Here is a 22,741-nt window from a genome sequence, read left to right on the forward strand (position 1 = left end):
TAGGATTCTTGGTGTCAATTTTAGAATAATACTGACTTAGGAGGAAAATGGTGTTTTTACAAATGTAAACAATGCAGAAAATCCAACCTGCATGCCTTTATGATTTCAACATGCTTTTGAACCTCAGTTCTCCAACTCTGTCCAGGAGAGCTAGATAGTGGTACAGATTTTGGTAAATAGGACATCTAGGTAAGTATTAACATCCCCCGAAGTGTTCTGAAAATGTTTTGTTGTTGGTTTTGATTTCTAATATATTTTGGGAAAAGTCCAATTAGAAAATTGAGTAAAAGCTAGCTACATACTTCTGAGATAGAATAATTTCAGAGTGATATTCATCTGTGAAAACTGTGCTAATGTCTTGAATAAGGCACTGTTTGGCCACAGACTCTATTTATGAGGCTAAGCAAGACCACAGGGGGTTCTAACAAGTATCACTCTTAACAATTATAATAGCTTCTCTTCTTGAGCAAAAAAAAAAAAAAATTAACTATGTACTACACTAGCCCCTTTCTGTAGGTCATCTCATGTAATCCTGTAATAACCCCACAGTGTTGGTGTTATCACCACCATTCTACAGAGGATGGTACTGAAAACTTTCAAGGTTAAATATCTTCCCAAAGGCCACGTGTTAGTAGGTAGCAGAGCTGAAATTTGAACTTGTATCTACTAGACCCCGAAGTCTCCGTTCTTTTTCCTTTGTCTTATTGCCATATTATGGTATGATAAAAATAAAGAGAAAAGTAACTAAAGATGGATGGGAGAAAAAAGAAAATAAAGGTGCATGTTATACAGTGTTATAATGTTTCCACACTGGATATTAATGGGAAAAATGTAAGAATAGAAATGGTAGTTAACATGTGTTGAACGTTGACTATATACCATTATTGGTGAAATAATTTATTATCTCATGTTATCTGTTATCCCCAACAACCACCTTATAAACTACCCACATTGTACAGAGGAAACTGAGCTAAAGAGATGTTAAACTACTTGTTAACAGTTGTCTAACATTTCATAAGTAAGGGTACAAAAGCTCAAATCCAGGTATTTTGGGTCCAGAGCCCACACTCCTATTTTTCATGACCCATATGCTAAACTATTATTTAAGTGGCTGTTAATGGCTGTTAATATCAATAGAGCACGGGCTGTTTTTCAGAGATAACTCACTCTTGTTTAGAGATTTAACATCATCATTTAATACCATCTTTGATGCCAGTGGATATTTTCATCAAGTTTGTAAATGGCCCCGAAGTGGGGAATGTGGTAGCCAGTTGAGTGACAGAGTCAAATGAAATGCAGCCAAGAGTTTCTGTACCACCAAATGACAATGGAGGTGTAAAAAGTTAGCTTCTGAATATAAAGAGCCATCCGAAATAAAGAGCATCACTTTTGAAAAGAGATCTAGAAATTTTACTTAATGGCAAGTTTTATTTTAGCCACACTATAAACTCCATGAGGGCAGGGAACCAGGTTATCTTGGGCATAACTTTATCTTCTAGGCCTAGCATAGTTTGGGGAACACAGTAAGGGATTCAGTAAATGGAATGAATGAATGAATGAATAATATAACATGGACTTTAAAAAGCTATTGATTCTTTTCGGTTGAATTGATAGAGGTAGAACATCTAGAACAAGGGATGTGTTTGTTCTGTTACACTCTCTCCTGGTCACACAGCTAGTTCACTATATTAGTATTGGCATATCATTTGCACATTTACACATCCAGTGAGGTCCAGTGTTAAGAGTAATTGGTGTGGTGAATGGAATAATATGCTACATGAGAAAGCAGGGACTGACATTTTAGGTAAGTGACTTCTGTGTACCAAACATGGTTTCAAGCACTTTCTCAACCTTATCTAATTTATTTCTTAAAGCAACCAAGATAGCTCAGTGGTATCATCTTTATTTTACAAAAGGGGGACTAAACTCAGGCAAGTCAATATATCTGCTCTGGATCACCCAGTAGTTGAACCAGTTTGTCAAACTAAGAGGCCCAATCTCCTCCTACCTGAGATTACTCTTGTCTATATTAAAAACTAAAGATATTCAGCCTGGAGAAAAAACTGCTAAGGGAGGGCTGACAAAGAAAGTAAACTACTGCCCCTTTTAGAGCTGAAATTCTGTGATACTGTAGCATTTTGAGCCTTCTCAAATATTAAAAGAAATATAAAGTAGACCACAAGCAAAGTTATTCTGTGTGGTCTGGGGGAAGAGGGGAGAAATAAACTCCAGTGAGTAGAAATTATGGGAGGCAGATTACAGATCAACTTGAGGCAAACCTTTCTAATGATTAGACCTATTTAACAGGGGAATGCAATGAGTTGTAAGGAAGTGAGTTCCCTGTCATTGAAGGGATTTAAACAAAGGCTGAGCTGCCACCATGATATGCAGTAATGTTGGGCAGTTCAGTACCCTACATTTAAATTTAAATTAATTAAAATTAGATTAAAATAAAATAAAGTTTGGTTCCTCAATTGCACTAGCTACATTTCAAGTGTTTATTAATCACATGTGACTAGTGGCTACCAATTAGTACAGTACAGAACTTTTCTATCATCTGAGAGAGTTCTGTTGGATAGCACTGCTATCGCACTGGTGCATAGCATTACTGGACTCTGGTTCCTTTTTACTCTGAAATTCTCTTTCTGTAAACAGTTCCCCATCAATCACCATTTTTACTAAATAACCAGTAGTTTTGTTGTATCTATATAGGAGTTGATTTTTCATGTCTCTTATTGAGATATACCCTGGTATGTGTATTTATTCAAATATATTGGCATGTTCATTAAGTAGCTATAGATAAAATGTTTGGCCTTTGGAGTCAGTGCTAACCAAATAAGTACTTCCTATTATAGAAATTCAGGGTGTCCAATTGGACAGTACCTCTTGTTCCCGAAGAGTTTTCTTCCAATACCATTTTTCTAAGTCTTCACTTTCATTTCTTTCCTTCTTTGCAAATTGGTCATTCCCAAAGGAAATGAATTTGACAGCAGATTGTTGGAGATTAATTACCTATGATATGCCAAAGCCACTTCATAAATGTCAGTGCTGAGGAATCCCTAGAGAGAGAATTTTTAGATTCAACTGGAAATTAATTGTAATTAATGTAATAGGTTAATTCATTGTAATTATTTTTAAGCCTTTTGGCAGTGAGTTAATTCCCCAAGATCTACATTGCTCAAAGTGTCATAGAGAGTGCTTGATGAGAATGTTCCGGTACTAAACCTTAACCCTCTTGAAAAAAATGCTGTTTGTCTTTCCTTCTGGCTGAGTTTCTTCAGAAACATATTTTGGTGGCATTTGATTTCTGAAGAACAAAGGAATCCCTGCAAGGTGATGTATAAACATCACAGCCCAGATAGAGGACGCTCATTGGAGAAAGGGAAAACAAAAGGCCTTTGATTGTGCCTCGTTTTCTTTGGAAGTATGTCTTGCTTCAGACTAACAGAATGCCTTTGCTCTTGGAATAAAATGTAATGGAACTGAAAATTGAAGAATCTGGGCCTTTTTCCCTTTCCTAATTATTTCCACTTGACTCACTTAATCTTGGACGATTATTCAATCATATCTGAAATGGGAAAATGATGGGAGTAGAATTTCCGTCTCTTGTTTCAAGAGCTTATAAACATTAACAGAATAGTCTTGAACAAAAAACAAATACAAATCACAATTGACGGTGCCTCGTTTTTAGATATTAGAAAAAAATGCCTGCATTGTTAGGGAAGCAGCTCAAGTTTCCAAATGCGGGAACCTTGTCAAGACTTGATGCGTGATTTCACTATTAACGTTGAAAAACTATCATTTAGAGCAAATATTTCATAATGGCAGATTGTACAGAAGCTAAGGAGCCAATTTGTTTACTTGCACCTGGATAGGCCAAGAAATTAAGCCCTAAAATGGGTCATTAATGACCAGGATCATTAACACTCAAAGATTCGCAGGTTGGTTTCTGAGACTCAGAGATGTCTCATTTCTTTCTAGTATGTTCATGAGCCTTACTGCAGGTTTATGAATAGAAGGACACATGGAATTCGAATAGTTGCTGAGAGCTAGATCAGGACTCAATGTGCAATAAAATTCCTGACAATTGGGACTGTCTAAAATTAAAGCTAGGGGCTTCCCTGGTGGCGCAGTGGTTGAGAGTCCTCCTGCTAATGCAGGGGACACGGGTTCGAGCCCTGGTCTGGGAGGATCCCACATGCCGCGGAGCGGCTGGGCCCGTGAGCCGCAGCTGTTGAGCCTGCGCGTCTGGAGTCTGTGCTCCGCAACGGGAGAGGCCGTGATGGTGAGCGGCCCGCGCACCGCGATGGGAAGAGTGGCCCCCGCTCGCTGCAACTGGAGAAAGCCCTCGCACAGAGACGAGGACCCAGCACAGCCAAAAATAAATTAATTAATTAATTAATAAAATTAAAGCTAACTGCCAAGATAGGGAAGTAAGTTGCCTGTTACTATAGGGAAACAAGCAGAGTCTGACAGCCACCTACTGGGGTTGCTATAGGGCAACAGTGCATAAGACAGAGGTTTGGCCCCAGTGACATCTGAGGCTGTTTTGAATGCTAATTATTCTTGTAAATTAGGGTTTTGTTTTTAATTTAGACTCCACAGTTATGCTTTTAGTATTATCCATAATGGCCCAGAATACCCCACTTTCATTAAACATCTAGTTACTATACTGCTGGTGTGTGGGCAGAGCAGGAACTGAAGAAAAGGGAACAGTGTATGTCTGAACATCTTATGAGTGCTGCTGATTGGCTCCCTGCATTCCTGAGACAAATAAAAAGAATTTGGGGGCGTTTGCTAAATTGGGTGCTCCCAGAAGCAGGCTGTGAGCCAAGGATTCAGGTGCCTGTTAGTTGTTAAAGAACTGCTCCCAGGAGAATACAGGAGAGGAATGAGGGAAGGGGCTAAAGCTAAACGGGGTGTGTGGGGGGGGTGATCCTACAGGGAGCTCTGGAGCATAATTTACACTTCAGAGTTTGTCCCACTTTGGCGCTAAGCAGAACTGGTTAGCCATGCATATGTCTGTTGGGGGGTGTCTGCGAGCTGCTGGCTGTAATGTACGCAGAAGCTGGGGGATGGGCACGCAAAGCGAGGAGAGGGGGCAGTACAGAGCTGATCAAAGGGATCAGAGGGGATCTGGCAGAGCAGCAGCGGCCTCTGCGCTATAGCTACTATTATCTGTATCTTTTAAAATTCTCTGTCAGGAGAGGTAATTAAGACACGACCACGTTGTATTTTTAGACACATCCACAGGCCACTAGAGATTGTAACGTCCTTTAGATAAAGAATTGTGTCTCATTCTTACAAATCCAGTTAGCACTGTATGATTTACCCGGATGCTGGTCCCACCCTGCCAGGTGCTGCAGGGTTTTGCAAGTTTAAAAGGCAGTCAGCCAACCAGGTCCTCGTGGACTTTATAATAGTGCAGACTAAACTCATAACAAGAAACAAAGCCTTAAACATACGTCCAGTTGCAGGATTGTTGAAAGCAGACTCTTCAGTTCTCCCTGTACCATTGGGGGCCCCGTGTGGGCTGACCTGGTCAGAGGGGGCTTCATTCAGGAGGGAGCCATAAACTGGATCTTGGAGGAATTATATTGGGAGGAGGGAAACCATTCCAGGCAAGAGGAATGAACAACATAATAAATGGGATATTTGCAGACAGCGAGATATTGCTCATGAAAGGAGCAGAGGCTTTTGTCGAGGCCTAGGGGAAATATCTATCCTGGTATGTGGTGGAATCACGTCACAGAAGCTCTTCTTGTCTTCGCCTTTTGGGACTGGTGTACTAAGAGAGGAGAGGATATTTGTTTCTTGGGTATGGCATAATAAACTCTATTTTAGGAGAGTCTGCCTGAAATCCTAGTATGGATTGATGAGGGAAGAGGGCCTGGAGGGAGAAGTAATGCCTAGCAGTCACTATTAGCAGTCCAGCCCCTTTTTTTTTTTTTTTGATGTGGACCATTTTTAAAGTCTTTATTGAATTTGTTACAGTATTGCTTCTGTTTTATGTTTTGGTTTTTTGGCCCCGAGGCAGGTGGGATCTTAGCTCCCCGACCAGGGATCGAACCCGCACCCACTGCATTGGAAGGCGAAGTCTTAAACACTGGACCGCCAGGGAAGTCCCTCCAGCCCCATATTGCTCCCTGGATCGTGCCCTCTGAATTCCAGCTGCCTGCAGATTCTTTCCACCAGGATGTCCCAGAATAATCTCAGAGTTAACATGTCTCAAACCAATCTGCTGATTTACCTCCAACCTACTCCTCTGTTCTCCTTTACTGTTCCTCAGGCCAAAACTTGGAGCTGTCCTTGACTCTCCTTCTCTCATATTTCACACCTCATTCAGCTCCACCGTCAAAACAGAGTCACCAGGGACTTCCCTGGTGGCGCAGTGGTTAAGAATCCGCCTGCCAATGCAGGGGACACGGGTTCAATCCCTGGTCGGAAGATCCCACATGCCGCGGAGCAGCTAAGCCCGTGCGCCACAACAACTGAGCCTGTGCTCTAGAGCCCGCGAGCCACAACTACTGAACCCACATGCTGCAGGTACTGAAGCCTGCACGCCTAGGGCCCATCCTCCGCAACAAGAGAAGCCACCGCAATGAGAAACCCGGGCACCGCAACGAACAGTAGCCCCCACTCACCGCACTAGAGAAAGCCCGTGCGCAGCAGTGAAGACCCAATGCAGCCAAAACCAAAAAACAAAAAAACAAAGTCACCGCCTCTGACTCTAGGCCTTCGGCATCTCCCATCTGGATTGTTGAGATAGCCCCTGACTGGGCTCTCTTGCCCTCCTACTGTCTGTTTTCCACACAATAATCAGAGTTATCTCTTCGCATTATAAGACAAACCAGTTGCTTTCCTGCTCACACCCTCCCATTAGTTGCTGTCACAGTGAAATCAAACAGTCCGCCCTCGGTATGCTCATGTTCCGCATCTCTGGATTCAACCAGCCACGGGTCAAAAATATGGGGGAAAAATTCCAGGAAGTTCCAGAAAGCAAAACTTGAATGTTTCATGTGCCTGCAACTATTTACATAACGTTTTCATTTTATTAGGTATTACAGGTAATCTAGAGATGATTTAAAGTATATGGGAGGATGTACATAGGTTATATGCAAATATTGCACCATTTTACATAAGGAACTTGAGCATACGTGGATTTTGGTAGGTATCCACAGGGGTCCTGGAGCCAATGCCCCTGGATACTGAGGGGTTACTATGCTAAATCTCCCGGTGTTGAAGGCTGGACACAACCTGACTCTGGCTATTTCTCCAACCCCATGAGCCACATCTTTCCCATTGCTCCCTTGCTCCCTCCTCTCCAGGTGGTTGTTTTTAGAACCCATCAGCCTGTTCCCTCTTTAGACTTCTTTCCTTTCTGTTCCATCCACATAAAATGCTCTTTCTACCATCTTGCCTCTCTCACTTGATTCAGGTCACGGTCCGTAATGTCCTCTCTTCCCAGAGGCCTTCCTTGACCCCTTGTCTAAAAGCATGGAGATACGAGTGTCATCCCCACAAAGTCTGGCTGAGCTCCACAGAAACAGGAGTGAGGGCCAGAGAGAACATCAGGGAAGGGATGGGGAGGGGAAGAGGACCCAAGGGAGGAGCATGGAGTCAGAGACTCAGGAGAGAGAGAAGTAAGATGTCCTCTTTTGGAGAGAGGTACTGAGGTCAGGATGCCCCTGGATTAAGATCATCTCCTTTCAGGGGCCCTGAGGCCACTCTGCATGTGCTTAGGATGCAGATCTTAAGGAATGTTTGGTGCCATGCTTTATTTTTCCCAACTGCAGATGTTCATATTACTGGGCCAGGACTGAACCAGGTGACAAGCCTCTGGGGAAGGGGAAATGAAAACCAAACAGTGGTGCTTTTTGTTTCTCTATCTCTACTCCAACAAAGACCCCTTTCCCTCAAGGGCATGGTTTCAGAATCTACACAGTGATAATGAGATATTCTAGGAACTTTTCTAGAGAACCTAGGGACCCTTTGCTCTTTCCCCAACTAGACCAATCTGAATGACAGTCTCCTGGCTAAAATACTTAAAAGTCCTAAGAGGAAGAAGGAAGTGTATGAATGTATGTGATGTGCTACAGGAAAGGAGGAAGTTGGGGGTGGGTTATTTCTTGAAGCAGTATAATGTAACTTTGAAGAGCCTGATTCGGGATTCTGACACCCAAATCCAAGTCTGACCTTTACCAGATGTGTCATTCCAACTTTCTCATCTCTAAAATGGAAATCACAATAGTGTGTGGCTCTTAGGGTTGCTATGAGGCACACAGTGTCAAGTACACTACACGGATTCCATATATGTTTATTGAAATGGAATGCAATCTTCAAAACTGTGTCATGGTGACTCTGTACATCCAGCCCTTTCCTGTGGAATTTATGTGCATGATCCTCTTTTCCTTCCTGATTGGAAATAATCATCATATGGTTGTGTCTTTCAAAGTGCATTCTAATAGGGTCTGTATCAGTCATGCTTCTCCAGACAAGCAGAACCAGTAGGAGATATCTTTATCTATGCATCAATATCTATATCCATATCTATAGATACAGATAGAGAGAGAGAGATTGATAGATTTCAAGGAATTGGCTTACTCAGTTTGTGGGAACTGGCAAGTCAGAAATCTGTAGGGCAGGCCCACAGGCTGGAAACTCTGGCAGGAGCTAATGCTCCAGTCCAAAGGAAAAATTTCTTCTTTTTCAGGTAAACCTTAGGTTTTTGCTCCCACAGATTGGATGAGGCCCACCCAGGTTATAGAAGATAATCTCCTTTACTTAAAGTCAGCTGGCTGTAGATGTTAACCCTATCTACAGAATTCCTTCCCAGCAACACCTAATGTTCAATTGAATAATTGGGTACTATAGTACAGCCACGTTGACACAAAACTAACCATCAGTGTATCCATACCCTACAACTCATATGGACTCTCAAAGAAAGGGAGACACAGTGCCTATGAGGCTATAGATAATAGGGGATGAGATGAGCCTCCCAGGAAGCAGATGGTGAAGACCCTATAAGGGTTTCCTGCCGTACTAAGACTAAAAGCCAAAGTCCTAACTGAGTGCTGCAGGGTCCTGTGGTCTGGCTCTGCCCCCACCTCACCTCTCAGAACTTATCTCCTACTTCTCTCTCTAGGTCACACCCCACTCCAGCCTCGCTGGCCTCTTAATTCTAGAACTCTCTTCCCCTTGATATGTACTTAGCTAATTTCCTCAGTACCTTCAAGTCTTTGCTTGAATCTCTTCTCAACAAGACCACAGTTCTCCCCAACATAACAATCCCACCTACCCTTCTCCTTTTTTCTTTTTTCCATAGCACTTACCACCTTCTATACAACTTACTTATTTAGTTCATTTATTTACTGTTTACTCCCTCCTCTAGAACGTAAACTCCTCAGTAGGGATCTTTGTGTGTTTTGATTACGAATGTATTTCAAGCCCCTAGAACAGTGTCTGGCATATGGTTGAGGCCCAAGAAATACTTATTCAGTGAATGAAAGAGAAGGATAAAGAAGGGCAGTGCTACTCAGAAACTCATAGGGTGTGGTTAGGGCAGCTGAGTTGAACAACTCCAGGGGTGCCATTCACATAGATTGCAATATGAGTAAACATCCCTGGTGTTGTGCAACACAACAGCCCCTTAAAATAGATGAGCTGATGATTGGGGCAGGGGGAGTGATTGTTCAAATTCCATTTCTTTCTATAAAGAGCAGTAAAGGCTCCATAAAGGGCAAGTCCTTGTTGTCCTCTGAGGGTAGGTATTAAAATGGATTGAAATTTTTTAACCTTTTTTATCCCTGTGAAAGGGTAAAAATCCAAATTGTTCTTAAGAAATGAACTTCATGTAACCATTTATTATTATGAGGTCTGAAGGGAGACATAATAAGAAATGGTTACATGAGGTTCATGTCATAAGGACAATTTGGTTTTTATAATTCCTTATTTCTACAATTCATTTCCTCTTCTCATAACCAGAAAAATCTCAGCTCTTCTATAATCAGGTTTCTTAGAGAATCTTCTCATCAGGATTCTTAGTGGTTCCAAAGTGTGGTTCCCAGATAACAGCATTATCATGACCTGGGAACTTTCCAGAAATGAACTGCAGACCCAATGAATCATTAGCTCTGCGTTGGAGCCTGCAGGTGATTCTGATGCATGTCCAGGTTTGAGAACCACAGTTAGAGGCCATCCCCCATTGAAAAAGTTTCCCCTTTCTTTTTTATATTCCTAGGAGCTAAGAAGATGTTGTTTTATATAAATAATTGGGTTTCTTACTCCAAATATAAAACCATAGTATATTGAAAGATATCCCTCCCAGGAGATTCTGCTGTGTGCCTCCTGCTTCACCCATTTGACAGTTCCTGGACTAGAGAATGTTTAAGAGCCTTAAATGATCCGGAAGGCCTTTTCCTGGTCTAATAATCTGGGAGGGAGAGAGGGATACTAAATTTGCTTATCATTACTGCATTTCTATGCATATGGCCCTCCTTCGGAAGTTTTGCATAAGGCCCTTGAGGGCCTTCAGAAAAAAAAAAAAAAAGGTCCTCAAGGCTTATTTAATTTAAGAAGCACTTTCTAGAACCATGTCTAGTCCCAGAGAAAACCAAATTAACTCTCACCACAAAGCTGTATGGAATCACACTCTTGGAACACATGAATACTTGTCACAGCTAAGGAAGAATTGCCTGCCTTTGGATCCAGGAGTAACCATGGCTGTGAAATTCCTTAGAAAGACCTCATCAGTACTCATATCTGTAAAACCCTAGAATAGTGGGTAATAGAAAGCAGAGAGATGTTCATGTCTACTCTTAGTAGAACATGTGGGCCCCAGATCACATTTTAACGATGAAAGATAAATTAAAAGTGATCACCAGAACTCATTCTAAGCCTTGAATTTTTTCCAGTTTTTCTTACGTGTCATGTGATAGGTTAGTACCAAAATAACAAACATACCTTCCAAAGCCCCTGAGAGGGTTAGGCATTAACTCAGATAGTCTTGGTCAGACATTCCAATATGGCTAAGCTGAGGAAATTATGTCTTGTTCACTACATGTGTTAAACGCTTCTTCCCTATACTTAGGGTCACTGTGCCCTTTTCATATTCTTGGACTAAGACCTGGACATGGACATGTGTTTGTCTCTTCATGAAGTTTTTTCAGTTCCAAGAAATACTGCTCTCTAAATAGTAACTTACTGATGTTTTGCACCAGTGTGTATGTTTTTCTTTCTGATCAGAGTCATTGTCAGTGGTATGCTCGTAGTGTTTAACAACCAGCTTTCCAGATGAAAAAGCCCCAGTTTGTAGCATTTGTCTATTTCCATAGTGTAAATGTTATCACCATGACCAATTTCAAGCTATCAATATGACATCATTGCAAGTAAAGTTTGGAAAAAGTACACACAATTGGTATTCTTGGATTGGTGCAAGCCAGCTCCAACACATCATTGGAATGTAGAAATTTTGGAAAGCAGAGGAAAGGATAAAAAGAAAACAGAGGAAATAAATTCATGATATTGCTGCTAAGAACAAAAATCACTTTTAATATTGGATTACATTTCCTTACAGTATTTTGTCTTTGTTTTAATGTAATTGTTATCATTTTGTATACATAATTTTGTGTTTTGCTTTTATATTCATGAACATCATTTTAATGGTTGCATAATATTCCATCAAATTAATGTAACAATAATGCTATATATCAAACTAGAGCACTGGGTATAAATCTTCCTTCACCTTTCTGGCTATTTCCTTAAGGCAAATTCTAAGAACAAATGATTTCAATTATGGGTCTTGAAAAAAATATTCCCAAGTACCATTTGGAAAGTTTGAAACAGTATACACTCCACCCAACAGTGTTTAAGAATGCTTCTCTCACTCTACCTTCACTACAGCTACTTTTTTAAAGTTTTGGATAATTTGATAAGTTCTTTTTTTTTTTAATATGTAGAATATTTATTTATTTTAACATCTTTATTGGAGTATAACTGCTTTACAATGGTGTGTTAGTTTCTGCTGTATAACAAAGTGAATCAGCTATACGTGTACATGTATCCCCATATCCCCTCCCTCTTGCGTCTCCCACCCTCCCTATCCCACCCGTCTAGGCGGTCACAAAGCACTGAGCTGATCTCCCCCTGCGTTGCAGCTGCTTTCCACTAGTGAGGTGGATGGACCTAGAGTCTGTCATACAAAGTGAAGTGAGTCAGAAAGAGAAAAACAAATACCGTATGCTAACACATATATATGGAATCTAAAAAAAAAAAAAAATGGTTCTGAAGAACCTAGGGGCAGGACAGGAATAAAGATGCAGACGTGGAGAATGGACTTGAGGACACGGGGAGGGGGAAGGGTAGGCTGGGACGAAGTGAGAGAATGGCATGGACATATATACACTACCAAATGTAAAATAGATAAGTTTTTAAAAAAAGTTTAGCATTACATTTCTTTACAATTGTGCCAAACATTGTTTATGTTTATTTTCATTTCTATTTCTCCTTTTTAAAAATTTTTGTTCATGTCAAGGGCTGCATAGTGAGTCATTCCCCTCCTAGGAGATTCTGCTGTGTGCCTCCCTCCTCACTCATTTGATAATTCCTGGACTAGGGAATGTTTAGGATCTTTAAATGTTTAGGATCTGGAAGGCCCTTTTCTGGTCTACTCATCTGGGAGGAAGACAGAGAGGGACACTAAACTTGCTCCCTCTCTCCCCTACTTACATCTCAGCTTTTTTCTATTTCTCTACTCCAAGCCCCAGCCTCCCTCCACTTCTGCCTTACTATCCCTCAGATAATCCAGGCACACCACAGAGCAACAGGTTCTTCCCCCATATGTCTGCAGGGCTCACTCCCTCACTTCTATCAAGGCTTTTTACCAGTGCCATCTCCAACAGACTTCCTCTGATCCCCCTGTCTCAGGTTGCCATCCCTCATCCCTACTCACTGTCTCCCTTCTCCGAATCACTCTTCTCTATAGCATTTATCACCATCTGCTATGGCATATATTTTACTGTTCATCATCTGCTTCCCCTCTAGGGTATAACTTCCATAAGACAGTATCTCTAGAGTCTAGAGGAGTGTCTGATGCTCAATAAATAGTTGTTGAATGAGTAAGTATACTCAAGCCCTGTATCTAAAGGGTTAGTTTTATCTTGATGAAGACAAAATCAATTTATATGTTCTCTTTAAACACTGAAGATAACTATTTGCAATATCTGTCAGAAATATATTTCTAGATTTTTTAAAGATATTATGTTTTTAGACAAACAGAAGGTTGGTATTTTTATGTAACTAAATCTTCCATTGTGATTTTTTTCAATTCAAATTACACTTATAAAGTTCTTTTTCATAAAGAAATTAGATAACTTTGCACCCGTACTTTATTCTGCCATTTTTATGGCTCTTTAATATACAAAGAATTAATTTTGTTATTGTGATAAAATGAAGTCTAATTTTTAAATGTGACTTACTGTTGGGATAGTTTGTTGCTTGTAATGACTTTGGTTTTTCTTGTTATCATGTTCCATAATATTTTAAAATTTAACTTGTGTATTTTCCTCTCATGTAAAATCTACAGGTGTCAGATCTCAACGGACATTCTTAATTATCTCTAAGATATTTTCATGATAGTATCTCTGTATTTTAAAAGCACTTTACGGAGGGGGAGGTGGTGGTGGGATGAATTGTGAGATTGGGATTGACATATATACACTAATATGTATAAAATAGGTAACTAACAAGAACCTGCTGTATAACAAAATAAAATTTAAAAACTAAAATAAAAAGCGCACTTTACAATATAGACTAAATACACTTGAGTTTGTTTTTGTTATCACTACAAGTTCTGATAAGATACAGAACAAATGAAAGAAAATATAATAGGAAGTTGGGTTCCCAGAAGTGGAAATATCAAGGACTGAAGTAAAATCTGCCTCTAGCCACATTTTTCCTGAAACACCTGCCAGGTGTTGTTAGAATTAGAAAACTGACCCTTTTATTGACTCTGTAAGTCCCATGTCTAACCTGTAGTTGTTGCTTGATAAATATTTGTGGACTGAATTGCCTGAGCCTTACGGCATGATAGCCTTTCCAGAAAAGTATTCCAAGGAATAGCCTTCCTTTTCCATCTGTCTTCTGTTTTCTCCTTCTCTTAGCTGCGGTCCAGTGCAGAGCTCCATCCTGACCTGCTCACAGATTGCCTCACCGTGCAGCCCCTGCAGCCCGCCACTTCCCCACGAGATGCTGCCGATAGGGCGGTGGGATGCTCCCCAGGGCCCGGGCCTGACCTCTATCCAGGTAATGTCAGCAAAGGCAGACCCAACCACATCAACTACCCTTCTCTAGGCCCTTCACTTTGGTTAATGGAAATGCACACATAAAAATGCTTCTAAGATCATCTGTATTTCACTTTATCAATAGACTGCAAATTATCCCCCTCCCGTCCTCCGCATTTGATTCCTGAGCTGGGTTTGGCAGCAGACTGTTTTTTTCTCATAAAGAAACAAAGTAAACTAATGCATTAACTCTTTAGGTTCTGGACTTCTGCCAAAAGTTCAGTGTACCCAACCCTCCCAGGTATCTTAAATTTATTAATTTGATTTAGACTCAAAGGAAATGTTTCCCCTAATGGAACAGTCATTGTTGTCTTTGCATTGTAAAAGGAAGCCCCAGGTCTCTAAGAAAAAATTTCACATCAGTAAATCAACTTGTAAGAATGTCCATTAATGTTTGGCAACCACTGGGGGAGCAGGGTTGGGATGGCACTCCCAGAATAGCTTCCTTCTGCCTAGGTTTGAATAATAGATGACTCTACATTTAGAAGAATGTTATGTATGCAGTGAAAAATGAGAAAGGATTAATATGCAATAAGGATGTTATTTTTTTCATTTACTTTCTTAGCCTGGATTTTTGTGCATTTTCTACTCTCTATAATGGTGATATACTTGTGCAAACATGATTGGTTAGTCATCCTCATATATGGAAAGCTCTTACTGTCATGCTATGAACATGAAAGCAAAAGTCCCACCAGCTCCACATTCCAGACAATGGGAATTTTCTGTTTTCTGTGAATTACAAATTCTTCTCCCACTCCATCTGGTTCCAGAGCCAGGTTTTGGCAGCAGATTGCTTTTTCTTTTTAAAAGTCCTAATAAGCCGTAAAGAATGAAGAATTTATTGATGCATAACAGTGGAATAGGAGAAAGACAAGCTTGTATAACTTTTTAAACTTCACAGCTCTCAGCTGATCCAAATGCAGGGGAAAAGGCATTAAGCACATATTTCAAGAGGGTCAGTCATCAAGACATCCTAAATGTTGTCCCAGTGTTGGTGGCCCTTTATCAATTGCTTTGGGTACTTATGCTTGGAGAAAACAAAGCCTCAGCTTTTTTTTTTTTTTTTTTTTTAGCCTCAGCTTTTTGAGACCATGGGAGATTAGATTAAAACTTATTTGAAAGGCTGACCAAATCTGACAAGAGATTTTGGGTGCAGGTACACATAACACATGAAATATGCCAATGTACAATGTTACCAGCACCCAAATATTTTATATTAGATATATACATGAAAAAGTGTGACTAGCTTTTGTTTGCACATATGTCCGTTTGATTTGCCAAACATTTGATATATGAACATTTATTCTAGCACATTAAATTAGCAATCAGTTTAAAACAGCCTTTAGGGCATTTCCCTACTTATTTAGTCCATAAATCCATGATCTTACTATTATAAATACCTGGAACCCAGCAACTAGCGAGTAAGAGCTAACCAGAATTGATTGAAAAATGACCCAACATCCAATATAAAAAAAAATAGTTTATGGTGATGGGCTGGTCTTGTTGCATTTAAACTTCTTGGAAATGGATTTGGGAAGCCATGATATCTTTGTCTATGAAAAACATGAGTACCTTTGCTGTATGTGGCATACAATATATGGCTCACTTTCAAAACTTAGGAGTCACATTTGTCTTGATATGTGCTTTTGGATGTCTGGTAGTATTGTTGAAGTTTTTTAAGAGGTTTAGTTTGAAACGGCTTTGTCATTCCAGACAGAATTCCTCTTTTTGTTCATGATGCTTTTCTGCATTTGATCTTCAAAACAAGCTGTTAGCTTTGAGCATCTAACTGTGGCAGGCGAGCTGCCAGAGCAGACGAGGAGCCTAGGTTACCACGGCGTCAACAGAGCATCTTCACATTGACTCGAATTTTCTGTGGCTCTGGGAATATTGGAAACAGGCAGGTGGCCATCTTGCTTAACTTTGTTCCTAGAATTTTACTTCTCCAGTTAGCTTTTAAGTATGAAAGTTTATCTGCCCTGCTTCTTTCTTTATTCCTGCTTCCTTCAGGCTCTATTTTACTTTCTTTGCTCTTGACTTTTTTTTTTTTTAGTTGATTATGTTCTCTGTTTTGCTGAGTAGGCAACAAACAGAGCAGAACAAGGCAATGGAAAACTAAAACAAAAAACTTAAGCCTTCCTTTTATAGTTCTAGAAATGCACTTGCCAGCAGTGCATGTTCGCACCAGTTTCAAACCTGTGCTAAAGATCAATGGAAAGAAGCCAAACAGCAAAAAATGCCAAAAGAAGAGGAAGCTGTTCATCAATTAGTTAAATGTAAAATCTGAAGTGTTAAGGTAATTTGATGAAGATTAAGAGTTGGCTAAATGGCAAAAAGAATTTGGAGTCGTTCCCTTAACATTCTATTATACAAAATCAAGAAAATATTTGTTTAAAGATTGTTGAGAACTTATACCTATAAGTGCTAGTAAATTGATTTATCATAAAAATATTTTGATGGAAACCTGTTGAGTGTATATGGGTGCAAAGGATCAAAAATAGTTTAGCGTGAACATCATGATTATTTAGAAGCCACAGTGACTGGGGACTTGTGGTTTGAAGAAGTCATGGTTTTGAAATGGAAATTGTTAGTGGCTGGGAGACAGTGATTTGTAAGATTCCAAGGTAGGAATAGTTTGCAGAGCATTAAGGTGAACAGGGAAGATGGCAGTTCTGACACATACAAGTCTTGCCAGTCTCCTAACATATTGGCTTCCCTTATTGAAACAAACTTCTCAGTTGATAAGACAGAGTTTGATTGGAAAGGATTGCACGAAAAGACTTTTATTTCTTTGGAAGAAAATAGTGCCCCAGGTTAAAGCAGCCAAATATTACTTGAGGCCGCACTGAGGAAGATTTTAAATTGAGGTGTTTACTTATCTACTATTCTGAAAAGCCCAGGGCTCCCCACCCCTGCTCCTGGGTTAACCTGAGAGTAATTTTGTGATCTAACAGGGAGGCCAGGGCAGTGATGAGTAATTCTCAAGGATGGCTCCCTTATATTTTCTCTGCTTTTGTTCAGAAGTTCTGTAACCCAGATAGATAATGCCCCAGGCCAGCCTGTAAATTTAGGTGATTTATCTGGTAATCTGAGGGAGGAGTATTTCATAGCCAGTAGATCAAGGTGTGAATGCCACATTCAAGCCTAAATGCCTGTGTAGATCTTCCCATCAGGGCCCTCAGTGAGCTAATAAAGAGGATAAGCCTATAATTAGTGAGTCTGCAATATCATGGGCAGCCTGGACCAGTGCCTGGTCTTGGCAGAGTCCATTCAGTAACAAAGCATGCTCTGGGGAAGAAGATCTGTCCCATGAGTGATCATAAAAATTATGTCTCCCTCAAAACTGAAACTGTACTACAGACTCAATAAAACATGGCCTTTGCAAATGCCCTTAGCCATGAAGACATCATAGAGGCCAATGTGGTTGAGATATTTGAGTCCCACAGAAACCACCCATGAGGTGAAGAGCTAATGCAACTGGAACAAGGAAATCTGCAAGAATGGGGGGAATTTTATTGTTACCACTTCTATTGGGTTATAAAATAATGATGTTTTAGAGCTTATAAGTCCTACTGAATTATCCCAATTTTGAATGTAACTAGATTTTTCAGGAGAAAAAATGTGTCATGTTCAGATATCATAGGGGATTGTAGAAAAAATCAAAGACTTGTTTAGGGCAGGAATTTTTGAAGCCGTGTAACAGGCGGTCCTCCGTATCTTCAGATGCAGAACTCAAGGATACAGAGGGACTTCAGCATCCAAGGATTTTGGTATTTGCGGGGGAGTCTTGGAACCAATCCCCCAAGGATACTGAGGGATGACTGTATTGTCATTCCCTCCCTTTCACCTCATTACTGGAAAATGAAAGCTTGTCTCTTACAATATCATCACTTTTTTTTTTTAACAATATCTTCACTTTTTTAATATATAGCACTGTATTAAATCCATATAGTATTTAGCATACTTCAAGAAATAGTTAATGTTTCATTTTAATGTAATGTTGCCTACAGTATTTAGCATACTTCAAGAAATAATGTTTCATTTTAATGTAATAGTTAATGTTTCATTTTAATGCATGGTATATGTTTTAATGCATTTTCTACATTCTTGAGTTGAATATATTTGCTATCTTGGGACAGCTTGCAGAGTTGCAGGGGAACTAGGAAACTAGAAATAGTTTCATGTAAATGTGCCTCATATAGTCTACTCTCAAAAAGTGGTTGTTAATTCAGGGACTTTATTAGAAGGTTCTAAATTGGCACACAAATTTCCTAATAGGTTGAACTTTATAGGAGAATTGTGAAGATCAAATAACATGATCTATGTAAAAGTCCTTAAGAAGGCATAGTGCACTGTAAAAAATGCAATAGTTATTAATTGCATTATTTTCAAAAGCACTGCTTTGTTTAGAATTCACAAGAGGTGAAAAAGGTACAGAACAATTTGGAATTGGTGTTGGACCAACACTAATGGGCCAACACCAAGAAGGAGGCAGATACTGGGATTACAGAAAGGATTTAAAGGGAAACATTTGGCAGTAAAGTCATTGTCAAGTCTCTTTGATGTTGCCTTGAACTGCTGTCAAAATCTTGCGTTGTTTTTGTAACGTCTCTTGTGTCTGTGGTTTGTCCACAGCTTGCATTGGATCGGTGAGGGTAGGAGCAAGCCTCATCCTTCTCTGTTGTAGGGACTGATAGCTTTAACCTATAGATTTAGCCCTCCCTGCCCCTGAGCCCGTCCTTTAGTATGCATTATATCACCTGAAAGACTTATGAGAATAGGCTGCTGGGCCCCACCCCCAGAATTTCTGATTCAGTAGGTCTGAGTGAGTCACAAGAATCTGAATTTTTTGCCAGGTATTTCTAACAAGTTCTCAGGTGACACTAGGTGTTGCTGGTCCAGGGACCACACTTTGAAAACCATTGCTCCACGATCATAAACTGTGGGAATGTGACTTTTAGCAAAACATGATCCAAATTTTGACTGGTGGAGTTAAAATAAGAATTGCCCCTAATTAACTAGATGGGGGGAATCCTTTCACAATGAATACATATAGCAAATCACCACGATGTACACTTTAAATATCTTACAATTTTATATGTCGGTTATACCTCAGTGAAGCTGAAACAAAAAAAGAAGTATTTAAAAATGAAGCAAATTTATCATGTGAAAACAGCGTGATGGAACTCTGTCCACAAAAGGGAATTTTATGATATTGCTGATATGCTATATATTTATAATGATAAATGGAATAATGCTGCTCTGGTACTTACAATTAAATAATTACAAAGATAATAAAACAGAATCAAATAGTGGGGAGCAAAATGCCCTGCAGTGTATATTTCTGTTTCTTATTATAGTGACCCTATAGATTGATATTAAGCATGTCCTCCCACACCAGAGTTATAAAGGCACTGCTCATATTTTGGTTAAGAATAAGATCTTATAACCACCCAACTAAAGAAAATTAAATTCTGATTCCCAGCCAGCACAGGGCACATTTGTATGTATGCAGCTAATGTTAGTGACTTTATATGTTTACAGGCCGCCTAATTTGGTGCTTCAGTTTTCCATATCCACTTATTCCCTTGTATTCATGTTAGTTTTTCACACAAGATTAAGCTGAATTATTCAGTTTTATAATATGTACAAGTTTTTGCTGTAAAAATATTTTTGTGGGTGAGCAAAAACAATTCCACACCTTATGGAGGAGGAGAGGAAGGTAGTGAAGCTGGGTGATTGTAGTTGTGTTCTCACTGGGCAAAGTCTTCATTGTCTTTATACAATATTTCTCCTTTCTCTCATTTTATGTTATTTTGTTGGCGCTTAAATGGGGTATGGGAAGGAAAGGTTGGATCTACTTTGAAGTGTACCCCAAGCAGGTCTTAGGAAGCAGACAGATGGCAAGATAGAATTCAGGATAGAATTTGTGGAATTCTATAGGAGCTAGTAGCTTTTGTGATTAGGAAGTTATGGGCCAAACTTCTAGGTCCAAAATTTTGACTTTCTGCTCCAAGGAAAGAGGGATAGAGGTAGTTATGTCTCTTTCATGTGAAGAATAAACAAAAAAGAAAGTGGACATTTTCAAGGTGTTTGTAGCCACAGTGAAAGTTCATTTTTTACATTTGTATGAGCACTGAAAATGAATGTTAGGAATAGCATAAAACTCTAAAGTGAAGGACATTACTGCATTAGCTTCAATATTACTTGTCATGTTTTGCTGTTAACAGTAATAAGGGAGCATATTGCAGGCATTGTATAAAGAGGATTTTGTGGAATTGACCCATTCCAGGCCACCAACAGCACTGACTCCAAAGACTGACTTTTATAGTGTCTTCCTCAATATTGTCAGAGGATTATCTGCTCCTTTCAGGTGCCCTGGCCATGTCTTGAACCATTAACGCTTCTCTAAAAATAGGCATTGATCCATCAGAAGTTACAGCTGCTTCCTTGGGGTCTTAATTTTCCTACCTAAGTTTCGAGGCTGCTCTAGCCTCACTTTCATGACATTGTTTCGAGTTGCTACCTGAGTTTAGCTTCTTGGACTCCAATCCTGTTCTCTCTTAGTGAACTTAGCTGCTCACATCTGGCTTCTGCTCTGACTCTCATCATCTCTGATTTCAGAGCTGAGTCCTACCCTAAAGATCTGTTAACACCTAGCCACATCCTAAAAAGCCGGAGATTTATAATCTTCATGGAACCTTTCCCTGGGGATTTAATAAAAGGTCGATTCCCACATTATAGGAGAGACTGCAGAAAGTAAACTACCCAGTTGACCCTTGAACAATGCGGGTTCAAACTGTGTTGCTCCATTTACACATGGACATTTAAAAATAGTAACTACTGCCGTACTACACAGTCTGTGGTTGGTTGAATTCTTGGATGTGGAGAAACTGCGGAGACGACTGCGGATACTGAGGGCCAACTATAAGTTATACATGAATTAACACCTGCATTGTTCAAGGGTCAACTGTATTCATTATTGAAGAGAAAAGGGGATAAACTCTCATCAGCGTGCATGAGGGTTTGCTCCTCAGACAGGTTCACAGGGATGCTAATCAAGTTTTCTGACAAATGGACGCACTTCATGAAAATGAATTGCATCAGCTGCCCCAGAAGATTTTGCACTTGGTAAAATAATGATCTGGGTTCCGTAGTTCTGAAGTACTAAGGCAGTTGGGGGTCATATCTACACAAAAGTAAGGATAGGCAATATTTAGCATCTCTTTTCTTAAGTCACATTACTGGCCACATTTTGTACAAGCCCCGTGATCACTGTGTAGCCAATCTATGCTCAAACAGAACATTTATAAGTGGAAATGTTACTTCTTCCTCTAAGTCAAATTTATTTCCCTCTTACTGAGATCAGTTACTGATCTGACATACATTAAATGACATACAGAGTGCTCAGAACAGTACCTAGTACACAGTAAGTGTTCAGCATCTATAGTTAATATTATTACTTTTATCCAAATACTAGAATAATATATATTATAACTCTACAAAACAGATAGGAAACAGGTGCCAAAAATTACCCACCACTCCCACTGTTTAAGGAATGGGGAAAATATGGAAGCCTAAACAAATTGTAAATTTAATAAGCATTGTTTAGTAGAATAAAAGAAAACTAAAATACAGTCCTTTATATTTTATATTTCAGTAATTTGCCCAGTAGTTCACACAGCATTTTTTAAATTCTACTGTAGGTCTCTAGAGAAAAACAAACTGGAATCAGAAGCCCACTGATTCACTTGGGTGGCAATGCACCCAGAAGCACAAAGTCCAGATTCTGTTTTGGTGGGTACCAGTGTTTGTGTATTCAAAAATAACACCGTTTTTTGTTTGTTTTTGTTGTTAATAGGCCAGTGTACTATGACAGAAAGAATGTGGGGCTAGATCTGAGCCCCAGTCCTGCCTCTCCACTCACTGAATGTTTAGTTTGGGGAGGTTACCTTTCCTCTTTGTAAAATGGTGGTAAGTTCACTGATTCCATTCTCACTAATTGTGAGAATTAGGTGAGTTCACATAGAAGAGTTCGGTACACTCCCTGCCTCTGTTAGATGCTCAATTGATGCTCCTTTCTTTTCTTTCCTTCCTCTTTGCTTAAAAGCTTAGAGAATTACTTACAAACCAAGTCCATGTCTGTGACAGGGACTAGAGCCTCTTCTATCCATTCCTTTTAGTACTGGGTGCTACTACTTGGAGTTTAGAAATAGCTGTCCTGAGATCAAGTATTCCTTCTGAGAAGAATTCAAGTCAAGATGAGGACTCAGAACTCCCATATTCTAAGACCCAACTTCAGATCTGTACATTAGACATTTTTTTGGTTGCCATAAAGATTAGAAGTATACTTAGGCTGGTCATTACAGAGTGGAAAGGTCCCTGGTTGATAAATGAACTTA

At 39.7% G+C, this 22,741-nt stretch overlaps 1 protein-coding gene across 2 annotated transcripts in view; it reads left to right on the forward strand.

Moving 5' to 3' along the window:
- The window catches only part of GLIS3 (GLIS family zinc finger 3), a 506,199-nt gene that overhangs the window by 423,900 nt on the left and 59,558 nt on the right, over window positions 1-22,741 (forward strand). For both annotated transcript variants that reach the window (XM_036856374.1, XM_036856376.1), the window contains one exon: window positions 14,160-14,301. In XM_036856374.1, the coding sequence (XP_036712269.1) occupies window positions 14,160-14,301 (142 nt within the window). The remainder of the gene's footprint in view (window positions 1-14,159; window positions 14,302-22,741) is intronic.

This window comes from Balaenoptera musculus, chromosome 6, assembly GCF_009873245.2.
Source record: "Balaenoptera musculus isolate JJ_BM4_2016_0621 chromosome 6, mBalMus1.pri.v3, whole genome shotgun sequence".
Lineage (NCBI taxonomy): Eukaryota > Metazoa > Chordata > Mammalia > Artiodactyla > Balaenopteridae > Balaenoptera > Balaenoptera musculus.